Source organism: Kryptolebias marmoratus, linkage group LG1, assembly GCF_001649575.2.
Source record: "Kryptolebias marmoratus isolate JLee-2015 linkage group LG1, ASM164957v2, whole genome shotgun sequence".
NCBI lineage: Eukaryota > Metazoa > Chordata > Actinopteri > Cyprinodontiformes > Rivulidae > Kryptolebias > Kryptolebias marmoratus.
Window position 1 is genome coordinate 14,168,562 of NC_051430.1, and position 22,633 is coordinate 14,191,194.

A 22,633-nucleotide genomic window follows, 5' to 3' on the forward strand; every position below is an offset into this window, starting at 1 on the left:
TATTTATTTAATCAAAATCCATCCTGTGGTTCATGATTTGCTAACAGACCGAGCTGACGCCAATAGTTGATGACCAAATTTGAGCTCCTTGGTTGTAAAAACGCCAGTGTTGTGTTTCTTAAAGGTATGTTGGCTGTGGTCGCCATTTTGAATTGGGTTGACTGCCGATGAAATTTATTAATTTTTTAATAATGTGGGATATGTGTCGCTTTTTAAATAAATAAACTGAAACCGAAAAATACCACCGTCCTACGTCAGTTTCCCCCTTTTTTTCTCGTTCCGACTGACGCTTTAATTAGCCCCCCACTCTCACACCTGTGACAGCAGGTGAGCGCCGCTCCTCCTGATTGAAGTCACCGCGGCGCGCGCTGCTCCGCTTCCGTCAGCAGGTGGCGCGAGGACGCGAGCCTCAGCCCGCACATTTTTCGGATTAATGGTTCCCTTTCCTCCTCCTTTCCCCCCGTGACGCGACACGCCCCTGGGTTACCGCCTGGGTCAACTCCTTTTATTTTGGTTACGGCACGTGGCACCGCGAGCGCGTCCAGACGGCACTGCTTGCGCGCGCGCGCACACACACTCGGAGGTGCCATCTCTACGTTTGACAGCGCAGACGGAGGAAGACGGAGCAGGAGAGCGGCGGCAGCAGCAGCGGACAGAGGAGACTCCTTTTTTAAAAAACAAACAAACAACTTTTTCTCTTGTTTTGGGGACCCAAGGTGTTGACAGGCTGAACGAGTTGTTTTTGAGAAGAAGACAAAAACACGCATATTAGGCAGGCGGGGAGCCCTAAGTCACTCCATAATCAACTTGGTGAGTGTCTCACACATCTGGGTTCGACGCAGCTGAAGTTAATCACTCAGCACCTTCAGGGGGGTAAATGACAGCGCAGCTCTCTTTATCATCACTTTAATTTCTCTCTGTGTTGCCTTATTTTTTATAGAAGGTACTTTGAGTCATGTCTAAGTTTATAGTCTCATAAAAGCGGTGGGAACCTTCTAAAACACATTAAAGCCTTTAGAAGTTATGGCTCATTCCTGCTATTTGTGCGAAGTAATCGAACCTCTGGGCTGTTTGTGGCTGATGTGCGATGGGAGAGGAAACTGGAGGTCCACAGCACACCTGTTGCACCGGACTGTCCATCCTTCAGTGTTTTTTTAGGAGACGTGGGGAGTTATTTCACTTCCCTGTTGCTCATTAAGTAGTCAGAGTGATTTGTGGAGGGGCAGGACCTCCAGAAGCTCCTAACATTAGTCCAGCTGCCGGAGTTCCCTTCCCTTTTTCAAGTGTTAATGCTGATGACTGCCCTGGTGCTGCTTTTCTTCCTTTTTAAATGTTTTCTATACGGAAGCCTCTCCGCTGTAGTTCAAGTCTATAAAAATAAATAAACAAGCAGGCCCAGCAGATGGGAAACTACTTGAGTTGCTTTGGAGCTCAGTGAAACCATCATGTTCTCAAATCTCTCCTTTTTTTCCTTTATTTTATAATTCTCTATTGTGTCTGGCAGCCCTTCCACCTCCCCTGCTCCTGTCATACCAGATGGTTTAGTTTTCTTTCATCCAGTAAACACTCAGGAGAAGTCTGTCCAAGAACTAAAAACAGACCTCTGTAATTTTGGATGTGAACTGGTTGGTCTGTTTATTCAGAGCGCTGAAGGAGATTATAAAATACTTTCAAGGTTGTGTTACCAGCTGAAACTCACCAGGAACACACACTTCTCCATTTCCTCCCTTCAAAAAGGGAGTGACCCACATGAATGTACAGGTGTGTTTCCATTCGTTACCGCTTCGATGACACATAAGCAATTAGGTGAAGTTGCAACATAAAAGGAAAAAGCTCACCAACCAACACCCCTTTTTGGCAACTTCCAAAATTTAGTTATTGTTTAAGTTAAATCTGAAAAACTGGTATGCTTTAATACGCATACATGACGTTATTTTGCTCCGTTTGGTCCAGGGAGAGACTCGTTGTTGCATTCTTCTCCCTTTTCATCAGAGGGTGTGAGTCCAGGTAGGCGTTGAGCTGTCCCAGCACTTTGTGACGCACAGATTAGAGTCAACAGCAGCAGACGACATCGCTGACATAAGCTGTAAAAAGTTCGCACTGTGCGTCCAGCGAGAGTCTTGACAAGCGTGTGATTCACTCCAGGAATATTCCCCCGAAGCCACAGTGGTTCATCCTCATGCTTCTTCACATCTGAGCTCTGACAGCGCTCTCGCTTTGAATCTGTGCATCTGCTGTTATTTTAACATGCTGGAGAGACGGAGCCTTTTCATTTCAGCTGTCCCTGTTTTCACCTGGAGTTCAAAGACAACTAATAATAAGAAAAGCTCTCAGTTGATCTGTTTTGGTGAACTCAAAAAAAGAAAGTGACGAGCAGAAGTAGGTGATGAGGTCTTTTATTTAGTGTCATAAGTTTTACAGGAAGAATAATTTTTTTTGGTAACAACTTGTTCTCTACATTTCTTTACATGGACAAGGTGCTCTTTCTCAAAGTTGGCCTTGTTAAGCACAATAATGGTAATAGTTTCCTGGAATGTGTTTCCATTCATTGGCTGGCGATCAGCACAAAGTATTCTCCGCTCAGACGGTTGATTTTTGAGCAACAAACACAAATCTATTTGTGAACGTAAACACTGGTTGCTGCGATGATGTGGTGGTTTGTTGATCAAACCTGATGACTCATCATGGCTCAGTCATCATAATTTTTGCCTGGCTGCAGTAAATTACATGCGTAGTGTGAGGGTTGTTTCGTAAGGTTCACTCATTCAGCTTGAATAACCTGTAACTGCACGTTAAATTAATTAAGTCAGGTTGGGGTTGTGTGCCTGCATGTATGCAAGGGCCGGGCTGGGTGTCTTATTTACTGCCAGAAACAAACAGAAGAAAATTGTTGCAGAAAACAGTCTTTTTAACTTATATAGATTGTGTTTTGCACTCCATTCACTAATCACCAAACACTTTAATTGTTGAAATCAATGTCCTAAATTTGGCCCAATGGTGTTTTTTTTTTTTTTTTTTATATTTTTATCTGCTTTATAATCTGATTGATGTCTGCATGCTTTAGTAGGCTGACTTAAATGTGACTCGACCAGATGCGCGTGTTTTCATTTTGTTTGTTTGTTTTGTTTTCCTTCCTCATACCTCCTCATTCTGTTTTTGCCTTTGGGGACAAGCTCTCTTGGACCTGACATGTGCCAAATGGCCTTCAGCATATTGAGTGTGTACATGGCAGGTTCAGACTTCACTTTTAAAGAGCAAAAATGTTCCTGTGGATACTGGAAAACTGTGAAGAACAGCTGTGTTCAGGGTCAGCTGGGACCTTTTTATGACTTCTCCTCAATGTCTGACTAGGAAAAATTAAATATTTTATCACAAAAAGTTAGATTTTTCTTGTTTGGAACTTGGTTACATTTCTCAACCCTGACTTTTGTACATTTTGTACTTGATACATATACAGGAGTGTATTGATGTCCTTACCCATGTGCTTTAAATGTCCTTGTGTTATAAGATGGACTGACAGTGTGTAGATGTTTGAAACATTGTCATTTATATTTCACACAGATATCATGCTGATACAGTGGTTGGCAGGAGGCCTATTTATTGTGGTTTGACCCTGGCGTTGTGTTAACCATTATGCTTTTAACTTTGTGTAGCTGGTATAGTCATATGATTTAAGTAGAGGTACTAATTAACAACTATAAGAGAATAAATGCTGATCTGCTCAACTTTCTTTGGGCTAATTTGATGTGTAGTTTGTTGAAAAACTCTACTGTAGAAAGTGAAGTCTGCTTTTAGGGGTATGGGCGTCTCATCAGACTGTTCTCAGTAGTTTTCACTATTTAGTAATGATTAATCATTTCTTTTACAACTGAGTCTTCTCTACTTGACCCTCACAAACAAACACAGGTCACAGAAACAGAGGCAGACTTTTTATGGTCTAAGGCAGCAGTCCCCAACCTTTTTAGCTCCACGGACCGGTTCATTATCAGACAGTATTTTCACAGACCGGCCTTTAAAGGTGTGGTGGATAAATACAACAAAAAAAAATGATACAACCGGCATGAAAACGGGGTATTTTATAAAACATAATAAACGTAAATCCAACGTGTCCTCGCAGCTTTGTTAGCTGCGTCCTGGTACTGCGTTATAAACATGAATAACAGCCTCTCCTCCCCCTGATGTTCTCTGGTCAATACTGTGATGTTTAAACATGCCTTTTAAAGTAAGATACACCACAAATATAAAGAGCACAAAGAATCCAACTTACCATAACGCTGAATCAGTGGAGCCCTGAGCCTGTTTCTCAGTAACCAGACGGTCCCATATAAGGCTTCCAGAGAAGCCTTATATGTTTTTTACTCATTTTGCTGCTTGTGGGTTTGTTTTTAGTGGTAACGGCTCACGTGACCTAGATAAGCGTTTTGACACACATCAAGAGTGAGTCAGAGACGGATGTAGTGGAGAGAATCAGGCCAGTTTTCAAAATAAATGTTCTTCAGACTCCAAAAATAAAAAAAAAACGGAAACACTAAGTTAATTATTCTTTCTCTGTGGCCCGGTACCAAATGATCCACAGACCGGTACAGGTCTCCGGCCCGGGGGTTGGGGACCTCTGGTCTAAGGCATCACTTATAAATTTAGAAGTTCTCCACTAGTTTACAGTGGGCCTATTAATAAATGAATGTTTCTATACAGATAGCCCATAATACAAATACACCCAAACTGACATGTTCAGATTTCTTTTACTTAAATGCCTCACTCATTCATCATTTACCAAAGCAGACCAAGTCAGGAAGCATGAAATTCATAATCAATGCGCAAAACAAATGCAAGATACTGTACCTTCAACAATTATAGAACAATATATGTGTGTTTGGGAACAAAGTGGGAACAAACTAACTTCTTCTTCAGCGTTGGGAAGTGTGTGGGTGTGTGAGTGAGTATGTGTAAAAACATCCAACCAGTTTCTTCCTTCCCATATTTGCGTTCATAAAAGAGATATCTGTGAGGTTCAAGGAGTTTTTTTCTTTTTCTTCTATTGGTCCTAATAAGAGGTAACACCAGTCTGGAGCCAGAGGGCAAGATTCAAAGAGTGGAGGATGAGTGCAATCAGACAGGATGGAGTCGGCCTCCTTAACCCCCCGACTTCTGAACAGGTCAGATAGTCAATTTATTTTACTGCTCATTTGGGCTATTTTAGAGAGTAAGTTCCTGACCTTAATGTTGAAATTCCAAACCAACAAATACTAAAAGGTTAAAGCAAAGTAAAAGTAGGATTTATTTAAAAAGATAAAAAATATGAGTCTTAAGAGTCTTGTCAACATGAGATGGTGACTGTTTATAAAAGTGGTGAGTACACTGCAGATCTCTCCTGCACAGCTTGTCAACATTAAAGTTGAAATTCAGTCTGTTATTGATTATGGTTTTCAGGTACTTATAAATCAGATTAACAACCTGCTCCTTAGTGACTGTATCTGAGACTAGTGAAGTATCCCACAGGAATGTACAGGAATGTTTCTATTCATTACCACTTCAATGACACATGAGCAATTGGGTGAAGTTGCAACATAAAAGGAAAAAATTCACCAACCAACACCCCTTTTTGGCAACTTCCAAAATTTAGTTATTGTTTAAGTTAAATCTGAAAAACTGGTATGCTTTAATACGCATACATGACGTTATTTTGCTCCGTTTGGTCCAGGGAGAGACTCGTTGTTGCATTCTTCTCCCTTTTCATCAGAGGGTGTGAGTCCAGGTAGGCGTTGAGCTGTCCCAGCACTTTGTGACGCACAGATTAGAGTCAACAGCAGCAGACGACATCGCTGACATAAGCTGTAAAAAGTTCGCACTGTGCGTCCAGCGAGAGTCTTGACAAGCGTGTGATTCACTCCAGGAATATTCCCCCGAAGCCACAGTGGTTCATCCTCATGCTTCTTCACATCTGAGCTCTGACAGCGCTCTCGCTTTGAATCTGTGCATCTGCTGTTATTTTAACATGCTGGAGAGACGGAGCCTTTTCATTTCAGCTGTCCCTGTTTTCACCTGGAGTTCAAAGACGACTAATAATAAGAAAAGCTCTCAGTTGATCTGTTTTGGTGATCTCAAAAAAAAAAAAGTGACGAGCAGAAGTAGGTGATGAGGTCTTTTATTTAGTGTCATAAGTTTTACAAGAATAATGATTTTTCTTTTGGAAAGCACATTTGGTAACAACTTGCTCTCCACATTTCTTGACATAAAAAAGGTGCTAATTCTCAAAGTTGGCGTTATTAAGCATAATGGTGATCATAGTAAAGCTAAGAAGGTTGTCCTTAATGTGACTTTATTTTTTTCTCTCTTCCTCATACCTCCTCATTCTGTTTTTGCCTTTAGGGACAAGTTCTCTTGGACCTGACATGTGCCAAATAGCCTTCAGCATATTGAGTGTGTACATGGCAGGTTCAGACTTCACTTTTAAAGAGCAAAAATGTTCCTGTGGATACTGGAAAACTGTGAAGAAAAGCTGTGTTCAGGGTCAACTGGGACCTTTTTACGACTTCTCTTCTATGTCTGACTAGGAAAAATTAAATACTTTGTCAAAAAACATTTGATTCTTTTTTAAATAAGCTGAAAGAAAACTACTAATAAAAAAGGTACCTTTAAATCTGATCAACAACCTGCTTCTTAATGGACTGGATTCACCTCAGGGAGTCTAGCCTATGATTACGTTTCCTCTGACATGCAACCATTTACTTTCACTCTCTGGGTTCTGTTTATTAAAAAGTCAAGAATCCCGTAGATAAAGATCAAGATTAAATATCCTTAGTTTATTAATGAAAATGTGAAGTTTAATTGGGTTCAAAGCAGGTGAGAAATCTTTAAACAGCAGCTTAGCATCAGTTTTTTTGCCTTCAAGCTAACAAAAATAAGATTGAGGATTGAAGCAATGGCATCATCTATCCCCTGCCCTGTAAGCAAATGAAATGGATGCAAAGTGTCTTGAATGGAGGAAATTCTGCCTTGAGACCCTGTACAACAATGTCTGATAACTTAATTTGTCTCAAACACACATCTACTCTAAAAGGTTTTGCTGAACAGTGAAGTCAGAATCGAGTTGGAGTTGCATTATGTTATAGATAGGAAACCAATGGATTACATTTTTTTAAAACTTTCTTTATTTTTGGGTCTGCTCTGAACCTTCTTTGAAAACCTCAGCAGCTCTTGATTGCTTACTACTAAAATATGGACAGCAGTTCACTCTTTAAACTAACCAGTAACCAACTGTGCAAAATACACGAGTGAGTTACTTTATCCTGTTAATTTCTTCTGACATCTGCAGCATTCTTTCATCCACCTTCTTGTTTTAACTTTCACCACAGTTTGTGCGACGCATGCACTAAACTTTTATACAGAAGTGGTGGGCTGCACCGTGCACGGCTGATGGTAGACTGGTAGTCACTGGATAGGAGAGGAACTAATTGACTCCCCCGGAGGCTGAGAAAGTTTGGGCCGGCTGCTCCCTGTCATTATCACAGCTGCTCTTATTTCTGCAGGCCACAGCAATTAAGAGACCCTAATAATGGTGAGCCCAATTGGCCCAGACTTTTAATGAGAAACTAGGTATGTGCTGTTTGTCCCAAACACTTGTGGAATGTGCAGACAATGAGGTGGGAGAGTGGAGGGCTGGAGGGCAGTACAGTGGCTGCTGTCCTAGATCCTCTGAACTTGGCTGTAATGTAACTTCCTCTTCAGTAATTCAACAAGAACTCTGGTCAGCATCAGTTAGGAGAAGCAATTTATAATTGTATAAAAAGGGATGCATGTATCTCCTCATATTGTCACAATATTCAATTAGTTTTGTGATTCTATTATATAATAAATGATAAATTTGGTGAATGTTTTATGATATGTTGGGATGAAAATTGAGTCATCCACTTCTGTATTTTTTTGCTAAGTTATTCACAAATAAAAAAAATGCTGCATTTTTTGCTATGGTGGCTATTGGCTTGACTGCATTTAAAAGTAGAACGTAATTGAAAAGTTGTCTAATGACTGAGCTCTTGTGAATTGCATAAGCCAACAAAAAAGTTTAACTTTAGGAAGGCTCTTGTAATAAAAAAAACTGTTGCAGAGGAGGCAGCAGGTCACATTATGTAAGAAGACGCTGCAGAGCTGAATGGTAATTGTCTATAATCCATAGTGATGATGTTCCTCCAGCCTGGGAGAAGTGTAACAATATTTACTTTCCTGCTGTGAAAACACTCCTCCAAATCTGCCTCTGCACTGCAGGCCAATTTGCAAACAAAATATCCTCCCTGTTCAGATCTAATGAAGTTAAAATGCACCAAAATGAATTGACGACACAAACAAATACAACACCTTTATTGAGACATCTTGATTCTTTAGAAACAACCCTCACAATTAAGCTGTTCTAGCAAATCTTAGTGCAACACTGACTCTTCAATGCGAAGAAGCAGCAGCTCTACTTTGAGCTCCCCCCAGATGAAGAAACTCCTCATCTTATCTTAAAGGCTGAGCCCAGCCACCATATAAAAGAAGCTCATTCAGCCACTTGTATCCATGATCTCGTTTTGGTCATAATCCAAACCTCATGACCTCCACGTGAGGCAGAGACTCATTCTCAACCCAGAGGGAGTGCTCCACCTGTTCCCAACTGCCTCATGCTCGGCTGCGAACTGCCTCAGTGCACGCTGAAGGTCACGGCCTGAAGACGCTAACAGAAGGACATCATCTGCAAAAAGCGGAGACGAGACCCTGAGCTTTCCAAACCATGCACACTCCTCTCCATGACTGCGCCTTGACATCCTGTCCATGAACACCACAAACAGGATCAGAGACGAGGGACAGCCCTGGTGGAGTCCAACCCACACTGAGAACGAGCTCGACTTTGAGCCAAGAATGCAAACACAGCTCCTGGTTTGGTTATACAGGGACTGGATAGCCCTCAAAAGCACCCTCGCACCCCATACTCCTGCAGCACCCCCCACAGAATGCCTCGGGGACCACAGTCATAAGCCTTGTCCAGATCTACAAAACACATGTTACCTGTAGAGTCAAACTCCCATGACCCCCTTATCAACCCTGCAAGGGTGAAGAGCTGGTCCACTGTTCCACAACCGGAATGAAAGCCACACGGCTCCTCCTGAATTCAAGGTTTGACAATAAGTCGGAGCCTCCCTAGGGTAAACTTTCCCATGGTGGCTGACAAGTGTGATTCCCCAGATAGTTGTAACACACTGTTCAGTCCCTCCTTTTAAAAATAGGAACCACCACACCTGTCTGCCACTCTACAGGTGTTGTCCCGGTCCTCCATGTTTTGTTAGTTTTGTTTGGCATCCCATCTGTGGTACACTGAATTGCAACCATCGAACTATATTAGAACTAGAAAGCAGACCAGAACCCAGAAGTTGAGGTCACACTTGACAAGCGCCTCCTACTACTATTAGTGGGCTTGTACTTTATTAGTTGAACAAAAATTAAAAAATAAAAAGGTAATTAATTGATAACTGCAACTTGTTGTATCACCATTATCAGCTCAGGTTACTTAATAGTGATCTTTATTATATTTCCCTGTAGAAAGTCATACTTGATGATACATTTAAGCTGTGTGTTTGAAAAGGTGTTGTGAAGCTGTGAAAAACTGCTTCATTGTAGACGGTTTTCTTTGCGTGACAGAATCTGTCTATAATTAAAACAGCTTATAGCTTCATCTGTGAGTGCACCTATATATTAACTTGTTGCTGTAGCTGAGGTGAACTCACGTTTTCTCATACAAATAAGGTCACACTACAGCTTCATTGGCATGCGTGTTTGGAATGTTTGAGAACCTGCAGTACTTATCCCATCATCACCTATCTCTGTACATGCAGTAGTACAGCAGCAGGTAATCTTCATCCACAAGTATCCACAAGTATTCAGAGGCTGAGGAAACCGACAGCTAAATTACAGGTTGCAGTCAAAGAGATTAACCATTTTGATGCTTTAAACAGTATTCTGCTCTGTTTTTAAGCCACTAATGTTTAAAAAAAAATGGTTTAAATGTGTTAATAAAATTCTGACCAGCTGAACTTGGTTTGACATTGAACACTAGCACAAAGTTCTCCTCATATCATACTTGTATAAAGATGTCGGTGCTAGTTTTTGTTACATAATCACATTTATGTACCTCGCTGATAAAGACTTTATTACTTCATCATGCTATTTATGTCACAGTAGATAACTTGTCTTCGACTTATCACTATGTAATGGAAAGAGGAGCGCAGTTTTGGTCATGCAACAAGAAGTCAGACACCCACAGTGCACGTGTGTGTGCGTAAAATAATTTGGTTTCATCCAAAGTTCTCACGAGCTTCTAAAAAAATCTGCCTGACACACCAGAGTGTACAATAGGATGTCATCAACAATTATAATTCCAAAACATGTAAGATTTTAAAAGCTTTATTCTCTGCAGTAATTAAAGCCCTTCGTGTGATGGATCTGTCTCTCATCTTTTGTTTTATGCAACTTGCCCTAATGTATAATATACAGAATAATTAGAGATGACAAAACGGAATGTGTGTGATTGTTACATCAGTTTATGACCAAACTACAATAGTGCTAAATATTAAAAATGATGTGAAATTTTGGTGATTTGTCCCAACACATACTCTGAAGATGTATAATTTGCTCCTCTTGAATTTGAGAAATTCAACCATCAATTGTTTTACACAGCTTGACTTGTTAATTATGTTGTGATTTAAATTTAAGCACTCCATTTGTTTTATAACACGGAAACATACCAATTCACTTTCGAGACAGCATAATCTGCAAACAATCTACAAACCCTGACCATACAAATTTCTAAGCAAATAAAGTTTCTCTGTAATCTGACTTTTTTTTTTTTTTAATTCCCCAAAGAGCTACCATATGTGATCCATGCCATGTCTCAATCCACTACTGAACACGTCTAACCTCAGTGTAAGATCCAGCTCTATGTGCCATGTGCTCATGAGCGTTTTGATTTGTTTTCTTTGTCTTGAAAGAGCATTTGGATTTAATGAAACTTTTTGGTCTGCAGCCACTTAAGCAATGTTAGTCATGTGTCCTTGGTTTCAGATTCTTCCCATTGCTGTTTGATGTGGTTGCACAATCTATTTCGAAGAGACTTGGAGCAGACAAAGTGAAATGATGCTGGAGATGAAGCAAATGTTCAGTCTTCACCAGTTGCTCAAATGTGAAATTGAATTGAGAAAAACATGTGACTGAAAATGTTTGGCCATACCCGTTTACGTTTGCTGTATCACCTATAATTAACGTCATGTTTACTGTCTTCTTTTTTTCAGGTTTTTGACTTGATTGAGCGCTGATCTGATCACAAAATGGCACTGACAGTGGACATGATTGGTCCCTCACCATATGGCTTCAGAATATATGGAGGAAGAGACTTTAAGAAGGCCTTAGTTATCACCAAGGTACATGTGGGCAAAACCCTTTTTTCTCAAACTTGTTACATTTGATCAAATTATTAACTGCTTGTTAATCCTTTCCAGAGCACCTAGAGATTGTCATAGCGATGTGCTGTTTAAAGACGAACAAATACTTTTGGACAGCACATGACCAGTAGCTTAGTAGCTTGTCTTTTTCACCTGGTTGTATTCCACTGTGTTTTTTCAAATGGTGAAACATGTTTGTACTTCCACCCTTACTGTCAACGGTTTTCTTGTACACTATATGAGTATGGTACCTTGCTGCAATTTGGTCATATTGTAGCCAAACAACTTTCGTTTAACTGAAGTAACTTTCAGTTTTTGGCGCTAAATTCTTGACGAACGCTCAATACACTGCTTTTCTTATCTTTTACTCTTGACATGCTAATGAGGGAACGTAAATTATGCTAAATCAATGCAGTTTGACCCTTTTATTTTTAATCACCCGGTCTCTTTTCTTTTTAGTGGAAAGTTAAGATGACAGGAGTTAAAGCATTAACCTGCTTGTTTTGTTTGCTTCATTAGGTCTGTGTGCTAATTGTGAATGGAGACAAATTAATGCAATTTTTTTGGCCTATTTGTTTAAAATTCCCTCTGTGTTGATGAAGCTGATTTCAGCAGTCAAAGCCTGTCAAACCACACAGTGAAGTCACACTGAATCCTCTGTAAGAGTGGCACAAATCTGCCCACTGTTGACCAACACTGCTTTGTTGTGTAAATGTGTCTTTGTGCTCTGAAATACTGATGGACACTTGGGTTAAGAATTTGACCAGTGTAAACAAATCTTCAGCACATTGTTTTTTTTTTGTTTTATTAGATATCAGACTGTCCATACTCTGATCACACAATCGTTTACAAATGACATCCATGTATTAAACAGACAACAGAGGATCTTTAGGACTCTGGGCCAATAAGACCTAACTGGACCTAATACTGTTGAACAGGTCAATCCAGGCAGCAAGGCAGAGCAAGCAAACCTGCAAGCCGGTGACATAATCGTGGAGATCAATAAGGAAGACACAGCCGAGATGCTGAATGCCGAGGCCCAGAATAAAATTAAGAACTCCAAGACCAATCTGAGCCTGTCGATTTTGAGGTATGCATTCACACATATCTGCTCTTAGAGGGATTTTTGTACTACATTTACTCGTGTGTGTGTGTTTTTTTTTTTTTGTGAATACTCATGTATATAAATTGCAAAATAAAGTTACAGTGCCATATCATCCAACTCTCTGCATCATAATCTGCCACTGAACATCTTCCATGCCTGTAATTATGTTTGTACCAAGGCCAAAAAGTCTTTAGACTTTTTTTTTTTTTAAATGTCTATCAAGGAACACTGTACAAACAAAACAGCTGATTGTAATCAGGGGAAATGCCAGGATGTATGAGAGCCCCACTGTTCCTCTGCCTGGTCCTTCTTAATAAACCTTGTTTTGAGATTTGCCACAACCTTGTTGAAATGACAAGGTGTTGGCTACCAAAAAGCTTTTCCTTAAGTCAAAAACAGCGTTGGCTGGCATTTTGATTAAAGTTCCTCCCTAAATTCCCATGTGGTCACTGTTGTACTACCCTCCCATCAGTCTGTTTTTGTAAGTGTTCCTTTCTTATGGCATGCAAAACACACACAGGCACACTTGCACACTTGCACACTTGCACACTTGTTTCCCTGTACTTCCTCCTCGGATGTCCTTCGTCCATGTGAGTGAATTTTTCCCTTCTGACCTCATGTCTCCAACTAAGCCAGAAAGTCCATTTATTTTTTGCCTGGCCAGTACAACCACCCTGTGGTGCTCTGCCCTTTTGTTAATCCCACTCTGTTAACTCTCAGTGGTTTTTAGCAGCTAAGACTGTGATCCATCTCAGAGTTCTCCCAATGCAAATTTTCAAGCTTATTAACCATTTGAATTATGTTGAAACAAGCTCTTGAGGATGATAATTTAGAAGGATAAATCTTTAGTCCTAATTGCACTGTTGTTTTCCAGCTCAGTGTCACAGCAGTGATGATTATTATTGTGATGGTGTTTCCCACTGGAAGAAGCTGGCATGAATTCATCCCAAGAACTGGAAAAACCTTTTAGCTGTAAAGAGTTGCTTTACACTTTACTGTGTGAGTTTACTGGTGCCAAATCCAGCAGCACACTCGTCCCAGTCTTTTATGAAGTATATTTTTGAACATCAGAGCAACCCAACTTGCTCTTTGTTTTCAGCCCTTAAATTTTCTCAGTTTGGTTTTGTTGGTAACTTGTAACTTTATTTCTGCCTTGTAGCTGGTGATATAATGACCAAAAGTTTCTCACACTCGGATTCAGTTCCGCTCGCACGAGAAGTCAATCATCAGAGTAACTCCCGAACCCTAATTTATGACAAAAATGTGAGAGTATTACATAAATCTTTGGGTTGATTTTTCTTTAAAGCCAATGTGCTAAGATTTGCAGTTTTGTTTTATTATCTTTTTTCCTTAAAGTTTTAATTAGAAAATAGTGATCGTTTTTTTTGTGCTGAAATTAAGAGTAGATTCAGATTTAGATATTTTATTTACCATTACAAACTAGGGATGCACAATATAGCACTATAGTTTATCATCTTGCAATATCAGTGAGTGCAATATCAATATTGGAAGAACTGCTAGGACTGCAATAAGTTGTAGCGTAACAGAAAACAAGGCATTATGATATGTAATTAAATACAAAAATAAAGCAAATATAACAAATGTACATGTTTTTTTTCTTACTTTAAGAGTTTGAACCTTACATGTGCAATATTCATACTCTAAAAGAAAATGTTTCTAAAAAAGCTGCCTTTTCTTTGTGAAAATATTTCCACATTAAAGTAGGGAAGACATGCTTTTGTCTATTATGTCTATTGCCATCAGTCTGACTGCTAATGGAAAGAAAATGTTATTAAAGCGTGTTTTGTGAGTGATGGTTCTGTCCAGTCTGATGGGTTTCAAGTTTTTTCCAGTGTTTATACCTGAGCTCAGGTTGGGCAGAGAGTGTCTGGGGATGTTCTGTTTCTCTTTTTTGTGTCCATAGATGGAAGGTCAGCTCCAGTGACCATCTTTTCTGTCTTGACGACTTTTTGAAGAGGGTTTCTCTCTCCCTGAGTAGTGTTGTCAAACCAGACAGGGATGTCATTTGTAAGAATGCTCTCTGTAAGTCCTCTATAGGCCTGGGTGATGGTAGCAGAGTCTTGCTTTTCTTAGCAGTCTGATGAACTGCTGGTCCTTTGTATTCATTACAAGTGGCTGAGTCTGTGGTGTGGAAAGGACAATGCAGCTTTTCAAAATAAGTGAAATCGTGAATTTTATTTAAGACTTTATTGATACCAACATAAATCAAAGTTACACACAAAAATTCCCTTTTTGTGTCTTGTGAATTCAATCCTCTTCAGTTCCTAGATGTGTTGTCACTTCTTCAGAGGTACTCTTGACAGCAGTGTGTAGCTTTAAATATTAAGATAGGTTTAATGTGTCTTTGCTGTAAACCCTGCTAGAGTTTGACTACAAATTGATAAAAGAAATATGTAAGCTGTGGTTCTTGACTGAGGTCTGAAAAATGCTCATCCCTGGCCTAAAGCATATCTAGTTTTCTAAAGACCCCACCATCTTCTGCAGTCCTACAATACAGTACGTGATACAAATTGAAAATATAAAGCGCCCAGTAATATTTTTGCAGCTCTTCTTTAAACCTATTTTTTCATACTTTTAATAGATCACCTAAGAGCCTACAGATGCTGCATCATGTTAGTGTCATTTTTCATTTGCATGCTGTATGTGAAGGTAAGGCTGTTAGGTGAGCTTTCATGGTGATTTACCACAGGCATCTCAGCCTTCCTTTGTGCCTTACTACATTAGACTTCAACAAGAAGCTGTCAGCCTCTGGCCCTGCAGCCAGGAGGCCACTCCATGTTTGCATTGGCATTCATATTCCTGAAATTCCTCTTCCTAATTCAATGATAAAAGTGGTCAGAATCTGTTTTTTTATTTTAAAAAAGGAAAAGCTGGAAATGCAAGTTAATGAGAATAAAAGTCTGCAAAGCTCATCTTCAGAAGTCTTTGACAATCACTGAAGCAGCATAAGCATGAACACTCGCCCAGAGTATTACCCAAAGGGATTTTATTTAAAATTAATCTTTATTTGACTTGTCAGTCCTTCAAATGAAGTTCACTTGGATGTATTTTTTTCCCCCTTGCTCAGCAGTTTATTTGCAAATTAAACATTTTTCCTACATTATGCATGTCAACTTGTTCTTAATGCAATTCAGATTTGTTTTAAATTGTTTCTTACATGAAATTTTTTTTCCCTACCCATTTTGCTCCCCCCCCAGCAGTAATAGGTTAAAATATTAACCCAGGTGCATGGTAAAATGAAACTCTGTGTTATAAGATATTGTTTGACTTTTAAAAGTCTGTTTAATTCTGTGGTTTTCTTCCCTTGAAGAGTTGAACCTCCCTCCTGTGACCAGGCCAACGGCATCAACACCCCCGAACAGCTCACTGGACGCTTCCAGGTCAGTTCTGACATGCCACCAGACTTTTTACTTGTTTACATTTTTCTCCTGGTAACACAAAATCAAAGCTCAAACCAAACTGATGTCCCACAAATGTACTATTGTTTTTAAATATAGAAGCACTCTTAAATGTCTCTTTATTTGCACTTTTTTTATATGACTGCACAGGATCTGCTGCTTCATCTCTTCCTATGCAAGCATCACACATTTGTTTATTACATATTTTATTTTACTCTCCTCATGAGGGAAGCAGAGCAGGACATAATAATAAATTTAGTACTTGTTTCTGTACATTATTGAGGTTCAAAACCACCACCTACAGTCCTTTCAACCTAATGCATTATTCTTTTCTCTGTTTGTTTGCATCTGCTGTAATGAAAGATTGAATTACATTGGACTTGAAATCTCATAATTTTTCTAAAAACAACTTTATTTTTTCAGGAGGCAGTCATAGTGAGTCAAGATGAGAACCAGAACTATAAAAGGCCCTCGTCATCTCCTCCTTCTGGTATGGACAGAAAGGACAAGCAGACATCGAATGTCAACCAGAGGTAGTTCTGAGTTGATGCTTTTGCTGTCACTATAATGCTTTTTGTTCAGTCATACAGATCAGATTGAACTTTAATGTACATCGGCTGTAAATTGTATTATTAATTCTCAACTACCGTGTTGCTGTTATTGCCTAAAGATGTAATGAGGGTTTTTATGGTAGGTATAAATGTATTAGCTTGGTGAATCATCTGGATTTACCATCTCAAGCAAAGGTTTTTTTTTAAAGTCACACAGTTTGTCAGGTGGCTTAAAAGTTCACTTTGGACAATCAGTGGGAAGATGGTCTAAAAAAACATTTTCGAGCTCCACTTTTCAGAGAATAGTTGATTTGTTTTTCAGAAACCCAACCATTCATTGGATTAACAGGCCTGCATGAGGACAAAAGGCTGTAGCAAGTGCTCTCTTGATACCACAGCAGAGAAGTCAATAGATATGAGAGTAACACACAGAAAGTGGAGCCATGGGCTTGTACTGTTGTAACAAAAGATATGCACAGGATATCACATTCCTCTGTTTGTATTCATTTTAACAAAAGGCAGAATGTGGACCATTCACTGTGGTTTCTCTCTGCATGGCCATTTGTTCGCGCTCCTGTTTTTTATTAAAACATCAAGCTGTCCACCTGCTCTGGAGTTATAAAGAATTCAGCTCAGCACTTTATTTTGTCATTGGATGTTTTGTTTGTAATCAGTTAAATTTGAGTTTGGAACAACAACAACAAAAAAAAACTACTAAAATGACTGTGTAGATTCTCAGCCATCCTGGACATGATGAATCATTATAGTTTAAAACAAGGCGACTGGACGTCTTTTCTTGTTGTTGAAGATGTTTTGCTTTTCATCCGGGAGCTTCATCAATTCAAACTGAAAGGTGTGGAGTTAAAAGCTTTTTTGCAAGGACTTGAGATTGTTGCAAGCTGCAGCTTAAAGCTTGCATTGCTGCAGCTATCATTTTGAATTGATAAAGCTTTTTGAGTAAAAAGCAAAACATCTTCAACAAAAAGAAAATAAGTTCAGTTGCCTTGTTTTAAACTATTAGGATTAACTAAAAAGGCAGCCATACAGTTTGTTTACAGTGACTTTGTTCTCTAAAGTTTCTCAACATGGGACTAAAACATGTGACTGTGTGCATTTATCTGTCACCATCTGTTGAATTTGTGCAATAGCTGTCCATAATCTTACTTTTGTGTTTAAAAAAAATACAAATCTTTATTGTACACAGTAAGATATTACTGCGTTACATGGAAAAGTCTGAGTGTTAACATGTTTGTCTTGTGTCAAAGTTTTTGGGAAGTATTTCTCATTGCCTTATTTTTGTCTTTGTGTTACAGTAACCAAAGCAAGACGTGGGAGACCGATGAGTACGGAGGCAAGAGGATACAGGTAGACTATACTCTGTGTAGAAGAGGCAACCTGAGGGAGATTGTGGACTGTAAGGTTGTAGCAGGGGACAGTGTGGCGAGACAGCATTGGATGGTGGTGTCTAGGATGACTGAAGAGATAAGAATAAAGGCATAGAGGAAGACCAAATGGTGGAAGCTGAGGAAGGAAGAATGTTGTGAATGTTGTTCAAAAATGAGCTGTTAAACAAAGAGCTTCCAGATGACTGGGCTACTACAGCAACAGGGATTGACAGGTGTGTCATCTGGACAGAGAAAAGATAAGGAAACCTGGTGGTTGAATAGTGACGTTCAGGACGTTATTCCGAAGAAGAGGTTTGCCAGGACTGAAGAGAGTAGACAGGAATATGAGAAGATGCAACGTAGGGCAGAGAGGGAGGTAGCAAAGGGAAAACAGAAGGCATTTGATGAGTTGTACAAGAGGCTGGACACTAAGGAGTTAGAGAAGGACTTGTATCGACTGGCAAGACAGAGGGGCCAGGCTGAAAAAGATCTGCAACAGGTTAGGCTTGTTAAAGATAGAAATGATAATGTTCTAACAGGTGAAAAGTGTGTGATGGAAAGCGGTACTTTAAGGAACTGATGAATGAAGAAAATGAAAGGGAAAGAAAAGTAGAGGTCATAGAAACTGTGGACCAGGAAGTGAAAAAGATTAGTAAAAATGAAGTTTGGACAGCTTTGAAGAGGAAGAAGAAGGGGAAGGCAGTTGGATGTGATGACATACGAGTGGAGGTATGGAAATGTCTAGGAAAGATGGCAGGGAGATTTCTGACTCGATTATCCAGTTGCATTTTTGAGATGCAACTGGATAATCGAGTCAGAAATCTGGTGCCAATTTTTAAGAACAAGTATTAGAAGTATGTCAGCCTGGTACAGGACATGTATGAGGACAGCAGGACAGTGGGGAGGTGTGCTGTAGGAGTGACTGAAAGCTTCAATGTGGAGGTGGGAGTGCATCAAGGATTGTCTCTGAGCCCCTTCTTGTTTGCTCTGGTGATGGACAGACTAACAGATGAGGCCAGGCAGGGATCCCCGTGGACTATAATGTGTGATCTGTGGTGAGAACAGGGAACAGGTGGAAGAGAACTTGGAGTCCACTGTCCAGGAAAACAGGGAGTGGGGTAAAGAGGTGAAGAAGAGAGTCCAGGCAGGATGGAGTGGATGGGGAAAAGTTTCAGGAGGGATTTGTGACAAAAGGGTGTCAACAAAGGTCAAAGGAAAGGTTTACAAGACAGTGGTGAGAGCAGCCATGTTGTATGGTTTGGAGACAGTGGGACGGACAAAAAAACAGGAGACAGAACTGGAAGTGGCAGAGCTGAAGATGTTGAGGTTCTCCTTGGGAGGGACGAGGATGGACAGGATTAGGAATGAGGTCATCAGAGGTACAGCACAGGTTGAACGACTGGGAGATAAAGTTAGAGAGGCCAGACTGAGATGGTTTGGACATGTGCAGAGGAGGAACAGTGGGTATATTGGTAGAAGGATGTTAGAGATGCAGCTGCCAGGAAAAAGACAAAGAGGAGATATATGGATGGAGTTAGAGAGGACATGGAGGTAGTTGGAGTGAGGACAGAGGACACAGAAGACGGAGTTAGATGGAAGAGGAGGACTCGCTGTGGAGACACGTGAAAAGCGAACAGCTGAAAGAAAAAGTTGGTGTCCTGCTGTGCTCACAGTCCCCAGAGGAAAGGGGTAACCAGTTATCCAGGCTGCTGCCTCTGATTGGTTTTAGTCTGAATCTCCCTTTGGTTCCTTTTGTAACTACTACATTTATAGGTTTTCAGTTTGTTTGAGAAGTGCATTTGTGAGTTATTTACTTTTCCATTTTGCTAAAATGCATTTCATTTCCAGATGTAAAAGATATTTTGAAATTTTTTTATTATTTTCTGTAAAATTAGTTTTTGCAACCATTTTTTGTCAGAATTCATATGGCTTTTGTTCTTCCTGTTTTATAAATAGATATCAGGATTGTTTGGGTACGTGGATCATGTACTGGCTCCATGACAGTGAATCTGTCGTGCATCTGTAGATATAGTTTTAGGCTACAGCTCACTCAGAAAATACAGCTGAAGGTTTTGTCCTTTCCATTATTTGGAGTATATTTATTTTAACTGGACTGACTTAGTTTGCAAGAATAATAAATCTGAATTCTTTCCCTTCCTTGTTGAATTGTTGGTCTCTGATGCCACAGAAGGTGCCCTAAAATGGATTTATGAGCAGTACACACCATGTGACTAGAAAAGCAAGGTTCAGACACCTTTGACATTTTTATAACAGGGAGTGAATAAGCTACAAAGGTCAGTCTTTGAATGTAGTTGGCATTATAGTTTAACAGTGGTTTGAAGCCGTTTTATCCAGATTGTTTCAAGAAAAACAAATACATTGTTTCAGAACAATACCTTTAACCTTTTAGTCATTTGAATGGAGACCTATTGGTCTGTGGACAAAAAAATAAAGAAATAAAATGCAGACTTCAAGGATTATAGGGCTCCTGCTAAATAACGCTGTATTTATACTTCCAGTAACAAAACCAAGAGGGGGGGATTGAGGCATTTGGAAGGACTTCAGTGAATTAAAGAAAAAATGTTGTGGGAAAGTTCATCACGAACTATTTCAGCTATGTTTGCATACTTGGTCTCGTGCATGGGTCCTACTGAGGACAGAATATGTGAAATGACATACAGGACCTTTTGCGGTGCCACAAAGAATTCCAGACATTTTTATAACTTTGGACACTAAGTAAAGTTAGATAAATATTCAGGGAACTTCAAAACATTCAAGCATTTCTTCTAAGAGCCAGCTGGCTTCAAAGGTCTGTTAAAGATAAGCTGGATTTTATTTAATGATTTTATTTTACTTTTTCTTTGAGGTGTATTTCTGAACATTTATAACTTCGATAAATCAGATCCTATCAAAGCACATACTTTTTGAGAACGCACAACTGCTTTTCCAAGAGGAATCTGTTTGAATACAGTGTAGTAGTATTAATTTATAATTGTCATATTATTAGTGTTGGCTGATAAATGCTTCAAAATTAAACACCAACTTCAGCTAAGACATGCAGATGCTGCCTGGTTGTGGGTAATTTCAGGAATGTGGCTAAGGGAGGATCATTTAAGCTTTGGTCGATCCTTTCCCAACTACAACAATCAGTATGCCAGTTAAAGTTGGATGAACTTTATAAAGATAAATAGAAAATAATGTTTTAAATGTATTTTGTCTGGAGTCGCTCTTAATTTGTTCCATCACAATAAGAACAGAAAAAGACTTTAAACTCTTAACAGAAGAGGCTCAGCATCAGTTATTAGTCAAAATTAACGGGACATATTAGAATTACCAATCTGAGTAGTCATGCATTGTTGTACATCTGTAGTACCTGAGTATACTTCAAAGTGATTAAATATAGAAAACTACATTTCTTTTCCCTTTTACTTTCAGTGTTTATGGACTGTGACCTCTGAGTCTATGATGTTCAATAGATGCAGTTTTTTAATTATTAATTGTATTGTTATTATTGTTCTTGTTATCTCTTACGAGATAGACTGATGTGATGTGCAGACACTCCTCAGCTCTCTGACTGCATCTCACATCCTTTCCAGCTGACTGTAAAATATGTGGAAGCAAATCCTTTCAACTTAATGAAACAACATTTTTCACACTGATTACAAATCTTATCCAATTTTTCTTGGTGCTGATGAACTTTTTGTCTTCTTGTGACATTAAAACCTCATTTGAGCAATACGGAGATAGCTGGGATGGGAGGGGTTTCTGTGATGACAGCTCTGCTCTGATTGGCTTAAGGCTTCTCTGACACGAAGGACATCTGATACATTATTTTTAGTTTTCGAACTGTTAATCACTTGGTTTATCTCTGTCTGTCTGGGAAGGATTGCTGTTTATTAAATTTGTCGTTCTGGCAGCTCTTTTTATGAACAAACTGGCTCCAGATGATTCATTTCCTGCAAGAAAGCTGAAAACAGTTTGGTTCAAGAGTTACTGCACTGTTAGGAATCTCATTTTTAGTCTCTGACAGTCATGTTGTTTTTATTCTCACAATGTTATTTAGTCGTAAGTCTATAGTCAATGTTGCCTTTGTAGGCATATTCTTCAACAATTACCATCAGGTTTGTTGATTTAAGCCATTGCTGCTCTTTATTTTCCACTCAGGCAGCTGAGGTTGACATCTAGTGAGGATGATGAAGCTGTACAGTGTCAAGTTTTACACCTGGAAGTGAATTTTGTGTCAAGTCTTTGCATAAATAATTAATAAGAATTAGATTATGGAGAGTAGCAATTAGTGTCAAAAATACAGTTCTGTTTCACTGATAATGTTCGGAGGAAAATTGTAAAGTTTAGCTTTTAGATTTAATTTCAGTGGATTAAATATTTTTTTGTACCAGGCAAGTGATGCATTTTAATTTAGAATCTCTCTTTTTTATTCGCAATAGCAACATTGTTTAAGTTAAAATTGTTCAAACAGTGTCTGTTTCGAACTGGTTATTTTTACATCTTGTCCCTATGTTTGCTTGTGTCCAACACTGCAGCTTTTTGATTTAACACTGAACTTTCTAAACAGCGTGTTATTTCCAGCTGAAACTTTTACAAGTATCTGTGATGTATTAGTTATGTTTTTCAGTTTTTAAAATCACATTCACGAACCCTCAGGAGTTCCAGGTTGATGTGGTCGGTTGCAAATCACGGAGGAGCG

General features: G+C 39.3%; 1 protein-coding gene across 2 annotated transcripts in view; it reads left to right on the plus strand.

Moving 5' to 3' along the window:
- The first annotated feature begins 510 nt into the window (after window positions 1-510).
- Window positions 511-22,633, plus strand: part of pdlim2 (PDZ and LIM domain 2 (mystique)) — a 40,805-nt gene continuing 18,682 nt past the window's right edge. The window contains exons 1-7 of one of the 2 annotated variants that reach the window (XM_017417356.3): window positions 511-810; window positions 5,053-5,156; window positions 11,319-11,447; window positions 12,407-12,558; window positions 15,905-15,974; window positions 16,416-16,525; window positions 17,857-17,908. In XM_017417356.3, coding sequence (XP_017272845.1) covers window positions 11,355-11,447; window positions 12,407-12,558; window positions 15,905-15,974; window positions 16,416-16,525; window positions 17,857-17,908 — 477 coding nt within the window. In that variant the 5' untranslated portion in view covers window positions 511-810; window positions 5,053-5,156; window positions 11,319-11,354. The remainder of the gene's footprint in view (window positions 811-5,052; window positions 5,157-11,318; window positions 11,448-12,406; window positions 12,559-15,904; window positions 15,975-16,415; window positions 16,526-17,856; window positions 17,909-22,633) is intronic. The other variant, XM_017417355.3, reaches the window with a different exon arrangement.